The 21,115-nt window shown below is 53.4% G+C and overlaps 1 protein-coding gene across 1 annotated transcript in view; it reads right to left on the bottom strand.

Annotated features, from left to right (window-relative positions):
* RUNX3 (RUNX family transcription factor 3) overlaps positions 1–20,718 on the bottom strand; it is a 60,152-nt gene extending 39,434 nt beyond the window's left edge. Inside the window, exon 1 of the mRNA XM_030874236.2 lies at positions 20,658–20,718. Within this exon, the coding sequence (XP_030730096.1) occupies positions 20,658–20,715 (58 nt within the window). The 5' untranslated portion in view covers positions 20,716–20,718. The remainder of the gene's footprint in view (positions 1–20,657) is intronic.
* Between the last annotated feature and the right edge of the window lie 397 nt (positions 20,719–21,115).

The following is a 21,115-nucleotide window of genomic DNA, read 5'->3' as shown; positions in this document are numbered from 1 at the left end:
CAGTCCTATCCTCGGGGAGCACTGCACTTGATGGGGGAAGAGCTGGGATGGAAAGGAAAAGGGGAAATAAGCAAAGGAAGGAGGAGGCTCTAGCTAGATTCATTCAGTCAACAAACATTTTTTGGCACGTACTATGTGCCAGGGGTTATTTTAGGTGCTGAGGACACAGCAATGGACACGATAGCTTAGACTCCAGCAGGGAAGGCACAAGATAAACAAGGAGGCAAATACATAAACACGAAGATAGACAGTGGGTGGTCACTAATTCCTTAGACAGGCGGGTCAGTGAAGGTCTCTCGGACAAGGTGGCATCTGCGCCGAGACCTGAAGGTTGAGGAGACTCAGGTGGAGGAAAGGAGAGGGGAGCTGGTGGGAGGGCCCACAGCACGGCAGGAAGCAGCTTCTCCCACCTGCCTTCTCCCACCTCCTCTGCACCAGGCACGTCCATGATTCTAAAACTTGTTTCCCCTTTTCTCCCTTTTTGCTTCTCCCACAATAGCCCTGAGAACCAGATGGGGCGAATTGAAGTAGCCTGACCTAGAGCTGAGGAAACTGAGGCTGGAGATGAGAGGGGCTTGTACTGCATTCCTTTGTGCCCCAGTGCCAGGACCCCACCAGGCCCCATACCCGGCCTGGTGCTCCTCAGGCCGGCCCCACTGTCCAGCGTGTTCTTCAACCTCCAAGTCCAGGCAGGCGACAGCCAGAGTGGAGTCAGGCCATGGGCACCGCTCCTCAGGGGTCACGGGGCTAGAAACGTGGGCTGCTGGGCAGGGCCTGGGAGGGACGGCGCTGGGGGCTATGCGCCCGGCCCTGATTGGAACAAGGTGGCGGCCCTGGGAGCCCAGCCGGGCTTCACTGATCTTGCCTGGTGTTCTAGCCACTGGGCGGGACCGGCACCGGGCAGGCTGCCGATTTTCCCAGGTGTGGGAACACCCTGGGGGAATGGCCTTTCATGTGGCTGTGGGGTAGGCATGCCACCCAGCACGTGGGGGAGGCCAGGGCATTGGGGGCACGCTGACAGTGTAGGGGCCTTCCGGAGACTTGGAACCCCACAGCCGGCCAATGTCAGGCTCCCAGGGACAGGGTCACGGACTCCAGACTCTGAGACACGGCAAGAATGGCGGAATCTTTGTCATCAGAACTCGCATTTATTGAGTGTTCGCTGTGTGCCAGGCACAGTGCTGAGCACTTTATACGGTTTAACTCCGTGCATCCTGGGTTCTATGATCCCCCCCACTTACAGGTGGGGAGACTGAGTCTCATCAGAGTTAAGTAACCTACCTAAGGTCACACAGTTCTGAGGCTTTTGTCCTAGAATATAAGATCCCTAGAATCAGAGGGTCTTGGAGTGCGGAAATCACAGCTGGTTGATATTGGGAAGGCCTTGAAGATCCTTGAGCCCAACTCCCTTGAATCCCTTTTCCTTCTCATCTTGCGATACTTCTGAGGGGAGTTTGGCCTTTGATGTGAGTGGGTGTCAGCTTAGCAGAACAGGGTGGTACTGGGGGCAGGGGTTGAGGGCAGTTGAGGGCCAGGAGTGGGAAGGGCCATCACTGATTTCCCCCTTCCAATCAGCCCTATGGGGTTCTGCACGACTGCCCCCCACTCTTCCATCTGTCTGTCCTCATCTCTTTCCACTCTTTCCTTCCCTCATCCCACTCCAGCCACACTGGCCTCCTCGCTGGTCCTCAAACACACAATTATACCCCCACCACAGTGCCCTTGCACATGCTGTTCCCTCTGCCTGGAAAGCCTTTACATTCAGTCTGCATGGCTCAACTCCCCACCTCAGTCAGGTCCCTGACACCCCAGTGAGAGGCCTTCTTGGAGCCCCAGCAATAGGCAGAGTAATGGCTCCAAAAATGCCCACATCCCAACCACTGAAACTGAATATGTCACCTCACATGGCAAGAGGGACTTTGCAGATATGATGAAGGTTAAGGACTTTGAGATGGGGAGATTACTCTGGATTACCTGGGTGGGCCTAATACATCGCAAGGGTCCTTACAAGTGGAAGAGGGAGGCAGAAGAGGACAGTCAGAGGGAGAGTTGAGACAGAAAACTGACTGGGGAACCAGAGAGATGGCAGCATGAGAAGGACTTGGCCCAGTGTTGCTGGTTGTGAAGACAGAGGAAGGGGCCCCTAACCAAGGAAAGCAGATGGCCTTTAGAAGCTGGACAAGACGAGGAAATGGATGCTCCAGTAGCCTCCAGAAAGAAACACAGCCCTGCCAGCACCTTGCTCTTAGTGAGACTCACGTAGGCCTTCTGACCCCCCGGATCTGTAAGATGATGAATGTATGTTGCTTTAAGCTACTGCATTTGTGATGATTCGTTACAGCAGCAATAGGAAACTAATACATCCTTCTTCCCCGATTTATACTTATTTAGCACAGTTATCATTGCCTGATAAATTACACTTTCACTTACGAATTGTCTTTTCCCTCCCCCAGCACCAGAATGCCAACTCCAGGAGGGCAGGGTATTTTTTTTTTCATTTGGTTTCGCAGTCCCAGTTAGAGTTGCCATATTTAGCAAATAAAAATACAGAACACCAAGTTAAATTGAATTTCAGATAAACAAGAAATACTGTTTTAGTGTAAAGTTGTCCCAACGATTGCAGTCATTCATTGTTTATCTGAAATTCAACTAATTTGGGTGTCCTGTATTTTGTCTGGCAACTCTACTCCCAGTGCCTAAAAAAGTGCTTGAGATCATACTAGGATCTCAATAAATATCTGTTGAATGAGTGAAATAAATAAATGAATGAATAAACATTAAATTCTAGCTTAAAAATCCTTTTGGCTTCCGGAATTCCTACAGGATAAATAACAGCAAATAATGAAAGCAAACAGTTTCATGGCCCTTCCTATATACCAGGTACCGTTCTGAGTGCATTACAATTACTAACTTACTCAGTTCTTACAGTAACCGAATGGGGTCATTAGCCCACTTTACAGATGAGGAAACTGAGGCCCACGAGTGGCAGAGCCAGGCAGTGCAGGGCCCTCGAAGACCCTGGCTCACAGAACATTCTAGCTTTATCTCCTAATTCACTTCCCTGCACATAGTGGATTCTTTCTCTCTAATAGACCATGGTGCCTCTCTGAGGGGTGGCTTCCCCCTTTGCTCTGACTGCAGAACTCCTGCTCATACACCAAAGCCATGTCCTAATTCCCCTTCATTGTGAGACTGTCTCTGATGCTCCCAGGAGGACTTGGTCCCTTGTCTGAATGCACTGTATGTAAGGACTTGCTGTTTTGTCCTTTACTCCCCCAGACTAGGACCTCCCTGAGGACAGAACTGAGTCATTTTCAGCTCTCTGGCCGAGGAACTTAGAACTGAGCATGGCTCTAAGGGGCTTTCCAGAAGCATTTAAGGACCAGTGAATGAATGAATGAATGAGTGGTGAATGAATGAACGAGGGAATGAACGAACATCTTTCCCACTCTGGGCCTCAGTTTTAGAGTCTATGAAAGGGGAAGAACAGTTTCTAATCCCTACCCCCTCATCTCTTGAAACAAAACACAGTTTTTGCTGATAATAAGAATAATACACATTCATTAAAGAAAAATTGGAAAATAATAAAATTATGCAGAAGAAAATTAAAACCACCCATAATCCTGCCACCCAGAACAATTGTTAATATTTTGGTTTTTGGCCTTCTGGTATTCTTACTATATGTATAGATTTTTTTTCTTCTCTCCCTCCCCCCTCCCTCTGTCTTTCCTTCTTTTCTTTTCTAACAGTGGGAACCTGTAGTCCATGTTTTGAACCTGCTTTTGAAACTCACCAACATACAGTGTGCATTTCCCCTTGATCTTAATCCTCTCCCTGACGGCAGGCAACAAAACTACACTGATCGGGCATGGTGGGGGTAAGTGTGTGGAGAGACCCCCCAGTCCCAGCTGGACCACCGTGGTATTCCCTCGTGGTGAGTCCTTTGAGGTGTTTCTAGATCTCAGTTATGCAGACACTGCTAGAACACCCCAGTGTGGACGTCTTAGCCTCGTCCCTGGTTCCTCCCTTGGAATGTGTTCCAGGGTGGGGACCCCCGTGTGGACACTCTTGGGCTCTCGACCCCACCTGCCTGCTTCTCCCCAGTCCCGCTCCTACCATTCGCCTTGGCTTTCTGGGCTTGGCAGGAAACTGTGGGAGTTATTTGACCTCCTCGGAAGAAAAACCCCCTCTACATCCAAGGCCTCACTGGTTCCATCCAGGCTGAAGATACCCATTTATTTAGCCATTTGTCCGCTTTATAGTCTAAGGCTCATGATTTCCATCTCAGACACTCGGTTCTAACTGAAACAGCCTCAGACATCTCTGAGGGTGCTCACGACCTCAGGCCTGCATAGACATCATGTGTTAATAATTCAATGACTGAACTTACCTCATACCAGGCCCTGTGCATCTCTGTGCGTCCCCACAATCACCCTTGGAAGTAGGGATGACTATCTCCCATCTTACAGATGAGAACACTGAGGGTCTGAGAACGAAGTGGCTTGGCCGAGCTCACAGAGCAGGGAAACAGGGCATCTGGGATTCACCCTAAGTTGGCCTGACTCAGTGTAAAGCTGACTCTTCTGTCCTCCAGGGGCTGCACATGTGTAGACCCCTGATTCTACGCTGAAGAGCTGTGAGCCTTGTAATCTGGGGGTGCAAAGACCTAGCCCGCCTGCCCCTGCTGCCTGCTACCTGACGGGGCAGGGTCCCAGCATCACTGGGAAGTAAGGAGAGAGCTTTGGCCTACAAGCTGGGTGGGCCAGATTCTGTCCGCTGTCCTGATGCTGTGTGTGCCCTCACCCTCTCCATCTGTAAGATGGGAGAGCAGGGACTCAGATGACAGCCTCCTGGGCATGCGGCTTCTCTGAGCACAGCCGTGGTGATACTCACCGCTGAGTCAAAGGAAGAGAGAACTCTTGTCAGACGGGCCACGTCATCAGAGGCAGCCAAGCCTGGTTCTTGCGGGGTTGGAGTGGGCAAATCTCAGTCCTAGACCTGACAGCCCCAGATGGAGCCTACTCACCACACACCCCCCCAGCCCCGGCAGATGGGAGGCTATTTTTTAACCAACCCCACAGGAAGAAGAGGCCAGAAATGAGTTCAGGGGGTTAACCCAGGTCCCTGGGGACCCCTCCTATTTGCATCCTCTTTCCCCCACCAGCCAGGGACCTGAGTGGAATTCACCTGGAGCTCCCTGGAGCCTTCCAGAGCTCCCAGCAGATCAGACTGTGGGAGCTGGAAGGTCCCCGTGTGATAGGCAGGGAAACCGAAGCCCAGAGATGTTGGACTAGGCCTGCTTTCCTCACCGCCCCCTCTGCTGTGTGCTTCCACCTCCCCTGCCTCCACCTTCCTGGGGTGACCCAGGGCAAGCAAGACCCTCCTGTCTCGGCCTCAGTTTTCCCACTTGTCAGATCATGAGTCCCCTCTGGGCAACTCTGAAGCGTCTCCCAGCTGGAGAACCTCCTTCTGCGCTGGGGCCTCCACTCCGTCCCATCAGTCCTGGGTTTCCCGGGAGGCTCGAGAAGCGTCAGCCCTGTGGACAGGGGCCAGGGGCAGGTGTCTGGGGGCCCCCCAGGAGAGGAGGAAATTCCTGGCCGGAGAAGCGGGGACCAGCCTGGGTAGGGGCAAAGCCGCTTCCCTTGCGGCCTCCCTCAGACCACACCACCAGGTGTACCTGGTCCCCACAGACAGGGGTTCCTGAAAAGTCGGGTGTCTGTCACAGTGGGTGCGGCCGCTGATGTGTGTTTGCCTCTGTGAGTGTTCACACGTACGTACGTGGTGGGGGTGGGAGGAACATGGGGGACAGTGGGCACACGGGCCTGGGGGGACCAGACTTTGGTTGCTGAACAGGGGCAGCTTGTGTCAGGCCCTACCACAACCACAGGTCCCCCCCAGAACCCCTTGTCTGGGGCTGGTCTAACCTGAAGGTGGAATGCACGTGGGGGAGGGGAGCATGCAGGGCAGGCGTATGGGGGGGAGGGGCACATGTGACGAGGGGGTATATGTGGGGGAGGTTTGCATGTGGGGGAGGGGATCATGTGGGGGAGCGGGGCACGCTGGGCCCAGTGCCCCGGTGCTGTCGGGGCCTCCAGGAGCTGGGACCCCAGTGAAGGTCTGAGGGGAGCTGACTCTGACTTGCCTCCTTTTTACTGTCTGTTTAAAACCACACTGTTACTAAATAACATTAATTGAGGGTCTCACATAACACACCCCTGGCCCCGTGATACAAGTAGAATGAGCACAATGAAAAAACTTGTACAAATACAGAAAAACACCTAAAAAATGTTGACGCCTGAAATCTTAGAGCCAGAGTGAATACCATGCGTCTTTGAGGAGGAAGGTGTCTCTAGAGCCTCTTGATATAAATCATCTTAATTCTCAAACCCTGAGCATTTCACTGGGGCCGGGGGCGGAGCTAAGCACTTGAAATACTGTCTTAGTTAATTGTCTGAACTGTTGCTCTCTCCCTTGTACAGATGAGGAAACTGAGGGAAAGGGAGCTTAAATATGACCCTCGGGGAGTAAGTGGTGGAGCTAAGATTCGAACCCAGGTCTGGCTAATTTGCAAGTGCAGATCCTCCCGGGGTCCAGGACTCAGCTCCCCTGGGAAAACTGTGTTCACTCATTCATTCCTCCAGCGGTATTTTCTGAGCACTCTGAGGAGTCAGATCTAGCTCAGCACTGGGGACTTGGCCTTGAACAAGACAGACAGGCCCTAATCGGAGCCCCCAAATGGTCACAGACTGAGCCCCAACCCTGACCACAGCTTGACCCCCTACGAGCTGTAGTCCCACCTCCCCCAGTCAGCAGGGGCCTTTACGAGCTTTTCATGGGCCACAATGTGTTCAAAAGCCAAGACCGGGTGCCTGCCTCACCAGGCCACTGTCTGCTCGGGCAGGGAGGCCCCCAGGAGCCCACTTACCGCCCCAGGCCCACCACTCTGGGCCAAGCCTCCTTGGGGCAGGGGGCTGCGTGCTGGCCTGGGGCCTGCCCAGGCAGGGGGCAGAGAAGCCCAGCTCCCCTCTTGCCTTGGCCGAAAGGCAAGCCTCCACTCAGAGCATGGGGCCACCCCGGAGTCTGAGCTGGTGTGCACCCCCCTGCAGCCCCTTTTTAGCCAAAGATAAAGGTATTAAGAATGTCGAGAGGCAACCGCAGAGCATTAAACGCGAGTGTGGGGACCTTCTGAGCTTGGAGCCCTGCAGCACCCCATGGGTTACAGCTCACGAAGCTGGCCTGCCTGAGGGAGGGACCCAGCTCAGATGGGAGGGTCAGTCACCCAACTTCCACCCCAGCAACAAAGCCCCTGACATGCAGGGGTGCAGGGGGAGTGTGGGTGTGTGTGCCCAGCACGTATACTTAGGAGCTGCCTTTTGTGCACTAGGCTGTGCCCATGGGGGACACCGTGGCAGTGGTGAGCAGAGCCTGGGATTGAACCCCAGCTCCACCACCTACAAACTTTGGGAACTTAGGCAAGTGACTTCACTTCTCCGGGCCTCACTTTCCTCCTCTGCAAAATGGGGACAAAAGTACCAACTGGTTGGGTTTGTCTGAGTTAGTAGTGATTATATCAAGTGCTGAGCCCAGTACTGGCACGAGTCAATTTCAGAGGTGACCCAGGGCAGAGGAATATACCCCCCGGTAAGCAGGGGGGTCCATGAATAGGGCCAGAGGCATGTCTGTGTGTGCCCCTCTCTCCACATGGAGGATCCAGGAGGGGAATTCCAGAGGACTGCTGCAGGATGCCCAGGCAGTAGGCTTGGGGCGTGGGGCTGGATCACACAGAACCTACACTAGGTGGGAGGGACCCCTGGGAAAACTGGGCGTCCCAGGGAGAGGAGCCCAGAGGGAAAGGCCACCACCAAAGTGCTCAAAGTGCTGTTATGAGAGGGATAGCAGGGGACCCTCCCTGCCAAATGAGAAAGGATCCCTTTGCTTGTGCCATGCGTGGCCTGGGCCAGCTGTGGGATTTGGGCTTGGCTCCTTGGAGTGCTTTATGAGCTCAACTTTGGCTCAACTTACGCCCCCCACCCCACCCCTCCCCGCTCTCACTGCTCCATGCCTCAGTTTCCCCAACTGTGCACTGAGGAAGGAGAGGACCACCCTACATCAAGTGCTTTCTAAGTAGACTGTGCACTGTGTTTTACAAACTTCCCTCTCTTGGCCTTCAAATGGTTACTGGCCCATTTCTCAGAGGAGGAAACTGAAGCCCAGAAACGGCAATGACTCACCCAGCAAGAAAGCAGCAGAGCTGATCCTGACCGGCCAGGCTTGTGGAAGTGCCACCAGCCCTTCCCAGGAAGGAGGCCAGTGGAAGCCAAGGGATGTTCCTTTATCTGGGAAAACCTCAGTTAACTCAGAGCTAATGTGCTGCGGTGAGGTGCACAGGCTCCGGATGCAGGTTTGAACCTCAGGTGGGTGACCCTGGGCAGGTGGTTTAACCTCCCTGGGCTTCAGTTTTCTCAGGGATAAAACAGGCTTAATAATAGCACTCATTTTGTAGGGTTGTGAGGATCGAGTGAGCAAAGATGTGTAAGGAACTTAGTTTCTGGCATACAGTAAGAGCCATGTAAGTGTTGACTGCCAATGTGACTATTTAAGAGTTGAATTGTCATAATTTATATTTTCTACATAATTATGCACTTATTAATTCCAATTTTGTACTTTTCCTTTTGCATTTAGGATCCAGCAAATTTCCCTTTCAAGTTTCATACAATTTCTGCTCCCACAGGCCTGCAGCTATGGTGGATTTAATAGCTTTCCCTAGAGCAGCTTTTCCCAAAGTGGGCTCTCAACACACCAGCTCCTTCAAGAAGCCAGTGTTCGTTAGCATATCAAAGGCTCTGAAAAGTCCTGCAGTAAAACCCTCTGTGGAACACTGCTTGATACCGTCATTCCTGATCTTATCTGGCCACGGAGCCCCCTTTATTTCTCTTTTTTAAATTAATTTTTATTGGAGTATAGCTACTTTACAATGTTGTGTTAGTTTCTGCTGTGCAGCAAAGTGAATCAGTTATACATATACATATATCCACTCTTTTTTAGATTCCCTTCCCATTTAGGTCACACCACAGAGCACTGAGTAGAGTTCTCTGTGCTATACAGTAGGTTCTCATTAGTTATCCATTTTTTTGTTTGTTTGTTTGTTTTGGGGGGGGTACACGGGCCTCTCACTGTTGTGGCCTCTCCCGTTGCGGAGCACAGGCTCCAGACGTGCAGGCTCAGCGGCCATGGCTCACGGGCCCAGCCGCTCTGCGGCATGTGGGATCTTCCCGGACCGGGGCACGAACCCATGTCCCCTGCATCGGCAGGCGGACTCTCAACCACTGCGCCACCAGGGAAGCCCTAGTTATCCATTTTATATATAGTAGTGTGTATATGTCAATCCCAATCTCCCAATTCATTCCACCCTCCCTTCCCCCCTTGGTAACCTTAAGCTTGTTTTCTACATCTGTGACTCTATTTCTGCTTTGTAAATAAGTTCATCTGTTCCATTTTTCTAGATTCCACATATAAGCAATATTATATGATATTTGTCTCTCCCTTTCTGACTACTTCACTCTGTATGACAATCTCTAGGTCTATCTGTGTCGCTGCAAATGGCATTATTTCATTCCTTTTTATGAGCCCCCTTTATTTCTGCTCAACACCTGATAACATCTGCTGAACACACGTTGGGAGATGCCCCACTCATTTCCTGGTTTCTAGGAAATGGCAGAGCTGTGAGCGGCGCCCCTCACAGAGACGAGTGGTTCCACCTCTACAGAAATCATCTCCAGTAACTTGCTTCCATTGCTCAGCTGGTCCCCTGCGTTCTCATCATCACTGTCTGATTCAGTCCCCACAGCATCCTGGCGAGGTCAGTAGCGTCAATATCCCCATCTCACAGGTGAGGAAACTGAGGTCACGAGGTTAAGTGGCCACACAGCCAGTAAGTGGCAGATATGGGAGGCAAACCCACAACTTCTGATTCTAAACCCCACATTCTTTCTTCTGTACGTTGATAAGAAAAATAAAAACAGATCTCATTCTGCCAGGATCAATCTTCCCTGGTGATATGCTTTAAAAAATCTAAAGCCTTTTTTTCCCCTATAGCATGGAATATATTACAAACTTAAATCTTCAGCAGCTTTTTTCTGCTTACGAAAGCAATCCGTGATGGTTGGGTATAAAACTTTTCGAACATTTTGAGTTGGAAAATGAAAAGCTCCGTAACCTCACCTCAAGAGATAACCTGGGTTAAACAGTTGGGCATACACTCTTCTAGATCTGCATGGTCCAACATGTGCTATTTAAATTAAAATAATTAAAATAAAATAATATTAAAAATTCAGTCTCTCAGTCACACTCATTGTGGACCTGGGTGGGCACATTTCAAGTACTCAGTATTCACACGCAGTGAATGGCTACAGTATCGGGCAGTAGAGACAGAACATTTTCATCATCACAGAAAGTTCTATTGGACAGCATTGCTCTAGACTCTCCCAAGACATATCCCGACATATATGCATAATGATCGTTAGTATTTTTGGTGAAGTTCCTGAATATGTCATAAGTCTCCGTATGGCCTCACCCATAAAGGGAAGAGACCCTCTAGAGGTAAAAACCAGACACAAGGAAAAACAGTCTAGGCAGAAATACACTGAGTGTTAGTGGTTTTCTCTGGGTGTTGAGATTACAGAGTTTATTTTTAAATTTTCTAGGTCCTTCAGGTGACCTACAACCTAAAATGCTGGTGGGGTGGGGATGTCGGGTGGAGTTATGTTTTCTCTAATGTTCTTGCTGGTTCTAAAAGCTTCAAGGTATGCTCTTGCCCAAGGCTTCATTTATTATCATTGTTTTTAAAATTGTGGACTCATGAAGAATGGAGGCCTGCACAAGGCAAAGGAATGGAGCACCCAAGAAGGAGAGGCAGACAGAGGTTCATTTTCAGGCCAGGGGCCCCTCCAGCCTAAGGCTGCTTTAGGCAGGGCTGGCTTCACGGGCCTGCAGGCCAAGCAGTCACACAGGCTCCCTTGCTTAGAAGAGTCCCACGCTTGGTTTCACGCTCTGCAGTTGCCATCTTGAAATTCCTAATGATTTTTGACCAAGCGGCTCTGCATTTTCCTTCTGCACTGTGCCCTGCAAATTGTGTCGCCGGCACTAGTCCCGGGTTCTCCCGGGGATGGGTCTCATTTTGGCTACTCTGACTTGTCCTAGTCAGACCACAGACGATCCCATCCATGGCGCACTCTATGTGTCTGAGAAAAAGTTTGCTTTCGTTGCTGAGGTGTGTGTCTAGAGAGTGATAAAAATAGGGCTCGCAAGCAGGTGCGGGCAGGCCCCTGTGGTCTGTGTTCACACACTTACGTGCACTCAAGGCGCACGTCTACACTGGCCTGTTTCAGAGAGCGGCCTGGTACATCACAGGATGCTCTGCCCCACATCACTGCCCAGCTTGGATCCTGCCTGGACCCCCACTGCCTTGAAGGCCATGCTGAACCTCTAGGCCTGGCTCAACTTCCTTCCAGTCTCTTCTCCCTCAACGTCGCCACAGGACCCACAGGCCCTCCCATTTCTAAGCAATCCTCTCTACGTGGTCCTTCTTCCATACCTTTGTCCATGCTATTAATTCTGCTTGGACTCCCCAGTGTTCCTTCCTTCCCAGCTCTACCTGTCTCAGATTCTACCCTTTCTGGGAAGCCTTCTGGAATTATTTGAGAAGGGCCTGAAGGTACTCTAATTGCATAGAAGAAAATATGAATCACCTTGCCTGGAGGAATCAGGGAGGGCTCCAAGGAGGTGGTGAGCCTGGGCCTTTAAGAAGAGATGTCTGCCAGGTAGAAAAAGGAGAGTTTTGTCAGGCTGGCTTTGATATCAGACAGATTCTGACATGAATTTGGGCTTCACCGGTTACTAGCTACATGACATTGGGTGAGTTACTTCCCTTTGCTGAGCCTCAGTTTCCTCATCTGTAAAATGGGGATAATATTGATAACACCTACTACATGGATTAGAGATTAACTGATTAATGAAATTAGAACCACCACAGTGCCTGGCACACAGCAAGTCATCAACAAACATGATGCCCCTCTCCCTTCCTCAGTGTCTTCCTTCTGTGAAATGTTAGTGTCCATCGCCCATCGCTCTGGGTCTGTCTGTTTATTCATCTCTGCAATGGAGGTAGTGGTGCCCAGCACACGGAGCTGTGATGAGGGTTCTATGGGGTGATGGGAAGTTACAGAAGTCCCAGGAGCCTGAGATTCTACATCGATAGGAAGGGTAGAAGCCGAAGGGGTGCTGGCCTTTCTCACTGGGGCATTTTCCTGAGGCAAACTTTCCGCACCTCATGAGGCTGTCAGCTCCAGGAGGTCAGGCACCTGTGTCTGTTTTGTCTGCTCCTGAATCCTCAGTGCCCAGGACATGGCATGCAGGGGATGCTCAATAAATGTCCACTGAGTGATCAGCAGCACCAGTGGGCCCACATCACACCCCAAGTCCTGGGCACTGGGAATGGGAGAATCCAGGAAAACCAGCCCTTTCCAGGGAAAACTGTCTTCAGATTGGGACCACAACACAGGCCACAAGCATTTCCCAAGCACCTGCTGTAGGCATGGCTCTGCCCAGCCCAGGGCAGACCCTTGCTCCACAGACAGATAGGGAGAGCTAGGGAGCGCCGGGGAGGAAGATGACTGACACAGCGATTTGGGAAGAGGAAGAGAGACGAGGGGCGGCCGGTGGGGCCCTGGCTGGGCAGGAGCAGGCCGACCCCTTGCTGCAGCCCCGGCTGATGGGAGGCCCAGCTCACCTGCTCCTGGGAGTGTGGGGCTGCCTCTTCCTCTTCCTTGTTTTGAAAAAAAAGTTTCCCCTAAATTTACAAGTAATACATGTTCAGCGTTTAGTAGTTTGGAAAACCTACAAAAATCACCAAGAGAATTAGAAATAAAGGTTCCCCGCCATCACTGCATCACGTAGCACTAACTACAACATTTTCGTGTTGTCCTTCCAGTCTTTTTCCTAAGGTGGCCTTGTTCCCAGAGGCGGCTTCCTCTGCCTGCCCCGAAAGGGATATGCCTGCGGTACAGGGGAGAGCCAGGCTCAATGCCGTGAGCCCCTCCCACCCCTAACATGGGGCTCCAACCATGCTGGCCCTGATGCCTCTTCCTAAGATATGAGGGAGCCCAGAGCTGTGGGTGAGACCTCAGCAGGGCTTCCTCCATGGGGGTAACGGGGGGGCAGAACTAGGGTTCGGTGAGGGAGGACGGAATGGAAGTCCTCAAGGTGGGGGCACTTTCGGGGCCATGCCGTGTTGGCCTTTAGCCACTGGGCACCCGGGCGAGTTGAGCCTGGGGCAGGGGCATGACCAGAATGGACCTCCCTTCTCCTCCCCATGCCCTTTCTTTTCAGCCCCTTTCATTTGAGTACCCCAAGTTTTCCTTCCCTTAACACCTTCTACTTGCTGTATACCCAGCCGCTGTTCTCTTAACAAAGGTGAGCAGATCAGTGAACTCACGGGCACTGGACCCTGCGTTCTAAAAAAAGCCCAGCCAGCAATGCTTCACCCCAGAGGGGCCGAGTGCCGCGGTGGAATTTAAGTCCACCAGTGTCCGCTTTCAGTGTCACACAATGAAGGATGTTCTGGGGGGCTGACTTCGGTCACCCCTGCGAATCGTAAGTTATGGCATCCGCCCTTTCCGCCTACACGTAAGTCTGAACCTTTTGCCAAAAACACTTTTCCCAGACGCGAAAGAAAACCCCAAAGAGGAACCTAACCCTTCACACGGCTGCACCAATTGGATGCGAGAGCTCAGGCACCCACCCGCAAGCGTTTCAAAGAACGAGCCAGACGGCAAAGGGGAAGTGAGGGGAGAAGCTGGAACCCTCCCTGGAGGTCAGTGTTGGTCCATCTATTCATTGATCCTTTCACCCTCTGTCTCCTCCCTCCTCTTAGCAAGAAGCGCTGAGCCTGACCTGCTCCCGGGAGCACCCCACCCAACAGGAGGGGGTGGGGGGAGTGAGGGCGGGGGCAGGGCTCTCCCGAGGCCTGGAGGGGAGAAGGGGGGAACCCGGGAAGGCTCCCCAGAGGGGGCGGCCTTTAGGCTGGGTCTTTTTTTTTAAAAAAACATCTTTATTGGAGTATAATTGCTTTACAATGGTGTGTTAGTTTCTGCTTTATAACAAAGTGAATCAGTTGTACATATACATATGTTCCCATATCTCTTCCCTCTTGCGTCTCCCTCCCTCCCACCCTCCCTATCCCACCCCTCTAGGTGGTCACAAAGCACCGAGCTGATCTCCCTGTGCTATGCGGCTGCTTCCCACTAGCTATTTTGCATTTGGTAGTGTATGTATGTCCATGCCACTCTCTCACTTTGGCCCAGCTTACCCTTCCCCCTCCCCGTATCCTCAAGTCCATTCTCTAGTAGGTCTGCGTCTTTATTCCTGTCTTGCCCCTAGGTTCTTCATGACCATTTTTTGGTTTGTTTTTTAGATTCCATATATATGTGTTAGCATACGGTATTTGTTTTTCTCTTTCTGACTTACTTCACTCTGTATGACAGACTCTAGGTCCATCCACCTCACTACAAATAACTCAATTTCGTTTCTTTTTATGGCTGAGTAATATTCCATTGTATATATGTTAGGCTGGGTCTTGAGAGGAGAGAGGCAGGTTTCTCACCTTCCCCATCCTGTTCAGAGTCAGACTCTTTTGCCCAGGAGGAGCGGGACCATGAAATAGTCATAATTTCCGTAATTATGGAGGTCTTGCCTCTGCACCAAGCCCTATATTAAGCACGTAATATACATGATCTCATTAACCCACCCAACACATCTTGAGATGGCTACCGTTTGTTCTCCCGATTGTACAGATGAGAAAACTGAGTTCAGAGAGGCGAGGCACTTTGTCCGAGGCCACAGAGTGAGGAAATGACGGGGCCTGGCTGCAGCCTGGGCTTGTAACTAACTGCATTTCATGTGGCCTCTTCCCCAGAGGACACCCTCTTCTCCATCCCCATCTCTGGGAGCCATTGACAAGGGGCCTGACAGTCCCGCTACAGTCTCCCCCATGCTTACCTCTCTCCAGCACTGAGAACACCAGGCGGTTTGTGCTGGAGATGGAGCCATGGGGTGATACGTGGGAACATCTGCCAGGTGGCAAGTGAATGAACGTGGGGAGGCGGCGGGGCCGAGGGGCTCAAAGAGGTGGCCGTGCCGAGTGAGCACTTGCTATAGACCAGTGCCGTGCGCAGGGCTTCAGGGCAGGGTCACATTCTCCCTTGCAACCACCCTAGTCCCATCTTATAGAGGAGGAAAGAGACTCAAAGAGGTGAATTAACATGTTGGGTCACCCAGCTATCTCACAGCTTAAACCTGGCTTGACTCTTAAACTGTATGCAAGCCTGGTCCCCGAGCAGCTGAGAAAAGTTGGTGTTCCTGCTACGGAATTCGACTTCACACAAGACCACACATCTCTTTGGACCTCAGCTTCCCCATCTATAAACCGAGGCGGAGGCCCTCTGCCTGCCAGCTCCAGCGTTCTCCTGGATTCACGCACTGTTCCTGCTTCTTGTGAAGTCTCCAGGCGTGACAAGTCTCGCTCCCAGCCCAGCTGTGTCCCTCCAGGAAGCGCTGTTTCAAGGCGGGTGATGGAGGGCTCATGTTCCAAATCCACTGAGGGATAAAGCCCTCCCTTCCTACCTCCCTCCGTCCCCTTCCAGCACGTAAGGGAGGCTACTGGGCACCAAGGCGGGAGTAACTGGCTGATCCCCCAGGCTGGCCTGGGCCCGGAAGCTCCCAGGAGGCCAGGGCTCCCTCGTGGCCACAGGTAGTCCCAGGGAAGACCCCTGGCAGAGGGGTGTTTGAGCTCAGTCTTGAAGATTGGGTGAGACTCCTCAGCTGCCAGCTGGGTACCCCCCGGCTTGGTGGATTTGAGGAAGGGTCTGCAGATGAGGCGTCCCCAGGAGACGGAAGTAGGAGCTGGTGTTGCGGCCGCCCCACCGAAGCCTGAGCCCAGAGCACAGGTTCCCCGCCTTTGGAGGAGTCTGGACTGGTTCAGAGGCGAGGCTGGGGTCAGGGGGTGCTTCTGCCTCCCTTCCCCAGGAGGCTTCTCGAAGGTCAGGTTTGCAGGCCCTGTTGCTCAGGGGCATCTAACTCCTGGCCGCCCTCCGGTAGCCGAGCGGGCCTCAGCTTTGATGCAACCCCCTCAAGACTGAGGCGTCAATGGGCTCTCTATGTGACCAGTGGGGCCGCTGGGGGCCGCCGGCCGCCGTCGTGGGCGCGGGTGAGGCCTGGACACACAGTCCCACTGTGTGGGGCCGGCTCATGCCCGCCCAGACCCTGTGGCCAGTGGGGGACTCCCAGGAATGCCCTTCCTGCCTGGGGGGGCACTGTGGACTGGCAGGGTGGTCTGGGGAGATGGGCGTGTGCAGGGCGGCCTCAGGAGCCGCCGTCAAAGGGCACCGGCAGAGGTGGTGCCAGGCAAACGCCAGAGTGGCCGTGGGTGGCTGGCGGTCAGCACCTTCATCTCCCAGGGTCACGGGGTGGGGGGGAGGCGGCCAAGGGCGCTCTACCCAGGGTGACCAACCATCCTGGGGTGCCCGGGACTCAGGAGAGTCCCCTGTTGTTTAGCCACTGCCCAGAGCTGAGCACAGGACACGGTGAGTGACCTCTCTGGTCGCGGCAGCTCTCCCGCCATCCAGTGACCTCTGAGTCAGACCTTCCTGGCTAGACCTGCCCAGGGCCGTTCTGTGAGGCCTGCCTCAGACCTGAGAGGCCACTTCCCACTCCTTCCAGGTGTCTTCAGCTGTGCAGCTGCCCACCGCTGCTCAGAGAACTCTGGGCAGACAGGCCCGTCCCGGTCCCCTTCCAGCACCTCACCGCGCATGGTACCCGCAGCCATCCCAGGAGGTGCCCACAGTCATCTCATCCTTTCCTGCCTCTGCATCTTTGCCCACCCAGGCCATTGCCTCTGCCTGGGACATCCTTTCCCCGCCTGTCACCCCCTCACCCTGCAAGGCCCCGCTCCAGGAGGACTGTCCTCCCCCAGGCTGACCAGTGCCCCCTCTCTGATCCCCCAGCCCCCTGTTCTTTGTGCCTTATAAATTTATCACACCCCAGCTGCAATTTTCAGTTTACCCGTCTCTTTCCACACCAGATTGTGACTTCAAGGGTGGAGAGCCTGACCTAGTCACCCTTGTACCTGAGCTCCCAGCACAAGGCCAGGCTCCTGATAATTTAAAAAAAGGAAGGCATTTATTGAGCACTTACTCTATGCCAGGCACCCTGCTCATTTAATTCTCTCCAGAGCCCATGAACTTGGTGTAATCATCTTTCCCATTTTACAGACGGGGGAACAGACGCGCAGAGTGGTGAAGTGGCTCGCCCCGGGCTACAAAGTTAGCGAAGGGCGGACCCAGAGTCCAGCTTGGATCTCAGTATCTACTCCTTGATAAGCTTTTGTGGAATTACTGAATAAAGGAAAACCTTTGTCTCCCTGAGTCTCCCAATTCCTGCATGTGGCAGCTTAGATCCATTTCCTCCAGTTCCCTCCCTGGAGGGGTGCCCACCCTCAGTGTCCTGGGGAGAGTACTTTTGTCCATGGGGGTGCAGTTTGAGGGTGCTGTGAAAGGGACCTGCTGCAAGGGGGACGCCCCCAAGGGGTTCAGAGAAGGGCCTCGTGGAGCTGGCCCTCCATGGGTTGTGGACGGGCCCTTGGGCAGCATCAAGGCCATTGCCCACATTTGTCAGGTGGGGAAACTGAGGTCCAGAGACCGGAAGGGACTCGCCCATAGTCACACAGTGTACCATTAGGCCTCAGCTTCCGCATTTGTCAAAGAGAATATTCATACCCCTTCTCCTACCTGGGAGAGTCCCGGAGAAGAGATGGGAGAAGGTGGTGAATTGCTCAGGGCACAGGGCACCCCAGGAGCCCCCTTTGGCCTCTCAGTGCCTGGCATTCTGCCATCAGCCTGCAGCTCTGTGGGGTAGGCACCGCCCTCTTCATGTCTCCTCCTCACCCTCTACTTCGTGTGGAAATCAAATGCCTCTTCACGCTCTCCCCAGACCTCTCTGTCACAGGGAACTGAGAGCAGTTCTGGAATCGGGAACCCAGCCTGAAAAGCTCTCGAGGGGCAGTGATGTTGTGAGACCTGCTGGCTCCACTGCCTCCGGCTGAGGAGCTGGGACCGCAGGCCTGCATTCGGGGGGTCCGTGAACTCAGGCGGGAAACGCGTGACAGCTCTCCTTTCACTGACCTCTAAGCAAAATGTAGCATCTTTTGCCACAGTGATTTTGTCACCCATGGAAATCACAGATATCCTCCAGTCTCATCAGGGCTGTCACGATTCTCTTGAAATACCATGTATGCCCGTTCCTGCTGTATTATGACCATTACTACCTCCACTGAGAGGCCCATGGTCACGGAGTCACAGACTTGCTTTTTTATAGTTGGATAACTGTATTTCCATAGATTTCGGGTTTTTTCATAGCTCTTTGTATTTTGTTTTATGCGTTTAAAAATTCGATTCTGAGGAGTCTGTAGGCTTCCTGAGACTCCAGAAAGGTCTGTGGTTCAGGGCAGGTTAAGGGCCCTGCATGGGACAGCATGTAGCCGAGCACTGCGGACCCAGAGGCTGGATCGCTTTGGGGACAGAATTGGCATCTGCAGCCCTTTGAGCCTCCGGAGACAGAATCCCCCGAAGTGAGCAGAATGTGGGGGACAGAACTGGGCAGGAGAGAGGGGACCAGACAATGGGACAGAACACGGAGCTGCAGGGAAAGCCTCAGACCCCAGACCCTGAGGCCTCCCCCGGACCCTGTCTTACAAGACACATCTGCATCCCTGCCCACCAGGCATCAGCCCGCTCTGTGCACACAGCCGGCCCAGAGCCACCAGCTCTCCTTTTCCTCTCCCTCTGTGCCACCGTTTACCATCTCTCGGGCCCCGTGGCATCAGGAGCCCATCCTAGGTGGGTGGCCCTTTAGTCCTGTCTCCCAAGTTTCCTTTGTTTTAAACTCGACATTTCTCCATCTTGCTCACGGAGGGAGAAATACAGATTACAAAGACCCAGCAAATGGTTTTTATAAACTCTTATTTTCTTGCCACAGAACTGCCTTTAATTAGCTCCGAGGACTACAAAGGGAACAGCGTTATAATAGGAGCCGCTTGAAGGAAGGAGCCCATGGCGCTCGGCTCCCAGACCTCGGGCTGCTGCCGGTCACCAACCACAGGCAGGTCTGACGGGAGCGCCCCCGCCTCTCCCCACTCAGCCCCCACATGCGGCCACACAGCCTGCCTCAGCTTCTCTCCAGGGAGGAGGAATATGTCCTGCTCTCAGACAAGCCCTCGCAGAAACCTCTGGACAATAGGCACCCACATGTGCCTCAGTCCCTGCCCAGAGCTGGCTGCCCAAGGACTGGCGCAGAGTCACGTGTTAGCCCACAGCAGGACAGGCAGATGGGCAGAAGGGCAGATGGACAGTCAGACCGACTTCTGTGTCTCAGCCGATCACCTCAGCTGAGAAAAGGCAACGCCAGACCCCCAGACCCTGGAGTTCCGGATGCCACTCAGTCCTTCTATCCTGGAGGAGGACTCATCCCCGTGTATAACCCAGAGACACTGCCCTCATACACAGTCCGTTCCCAGCCTCAGGCAATTAGAATGTCACAGCCAGAGGGGCCTCCATTTGGGGCACAGAGAGGTTAAGTAACTTGTCTAAGGCCGCTCAGCAAGGTTGCCACTGAGCTGGGACTCAGACTCAGGGCCTCTTGACCTCCAGTCTCAGGGGCCACAGCCCCCCTCTGGGCTCCTGCTAGCGGGGAGGAAGGCAGCAGAGGGGCCAGACAGAGGCAGGAACAGTCTCCCCCCGAGTTCTAGCCTCAATCAGAGGTTTCAAGCGGGGGATCCCGGGACCCTATCCTTTCTGAGGCACGTAACTTCGACCTCCGGGTTCCTCTAGGCCACGAATAGAGGCAGAAGCCACGCAGAAACACTTATGTCTACCCGGGACCAAGTCCACAAGACTTCCCGAGGCCTGCTCCCTCAACTCCGATCCAGTTTCAAGGCCACACAGAGCTGCACGAGTTCCAGCAAAAGCCTGTAGCCCCTTCTCCCTCTGCTTCCCTTACCCCAGGGATCACTCGGAAGATGCAATGCAGGAGAAGTCCTCGGGAAGGTCTCTAGATCCCAAGGTGTAGACTTGCCCCCTGCCTGCTCCACGGCTCTGCTCAGAAGCTGGCTGGGCTCTGGGGGATCGGAGTATCTGAGTGTCTGCCTGAGCACAGGTAGAGGGTCTGAGCTCTCTGGATGGCCCAGGGGCTGGGGCAGCTGGGCTCAGGAGCCCTGATGGTGAGGCGGGAAGCCTCGGGTCACAGGGACACCCCCGTGTCCGCTCCACCCCACGACCCTCCGAGGTCTGGCCTCTGAGGTCTTGAGGTCTTGTGGTATCCATGGCGCCCACCACGAACAGTCCCCACCAGCTGAGGATGAAAGTCCACAAGGGTGCTCCGCTGCAGGAGACCACGGAGGCCACCAAGCCCTCTTCCCACCTCAGGCTTTCAGAAGCCAGCGGATTTAGGTAGTCAGCCCGGGCACTTGAAAGCAGCCTGGGCTGGCGGTGGAGGGTCGCGGTCCGGGGACTGGCCACAGCTCCCCACCCGAAAGGGGGATCATTACTCACCGCGGATGAAGGTCGGCGAGTAGGTCGGGAAGGAATCGAAGATGCTGTTGGATGCCATGCCCCGCTCTGAGGAAGGCGAGGTTTCAGCCCTTCAGGGGGTTGGGTTGGGATTGACTTGGTTGGCTGTCGTTTTATTTTTTCCTAGCTACTTTTGAAAATAAAGGGGGGGGGGTGCTCCTGCTTTTTGTTTGTTTTTTTCGTTTTGTCCCTTTATTCCCCCTACTGCTATGAAAAAGAAAAAAGCAAAGAACGCGAGAGTGTGTGTGTGAGCGAGAGAGAAAAAAAATCCCCAAGGAAAGTAAGTTTCTGTTTGTACCCAAGAATTTGGATTCCAGGTCCCACAGGAATGTCTCGCCACAAATTTTCAACAGAAGCGTATGCAGAGTGTATCATTAGATGACGGGAAGGGGCCTTTGGCAGCCAGGGCAGGAGTCGCAGGGCAGTGAGAGCAGAGCCAG

This window comes from Globicephala melas, chromosome 1 (genome assembly GCF_963455315.2).
Source record: "Globicephala melas chromosome 1, mGloMel1.2, whole genome shotgun sequence".
Lineage (NCBI taxonomy): Eukaryota > Metazoa > Chordata > Mammalia > Artiodactyla > Delphinidae > Globicephala > Globicephala melas.
Note: the sequence above shows the minus strand (reverse complement) of the source record. Positions and strands in the feature narration are given on the sequence as shown.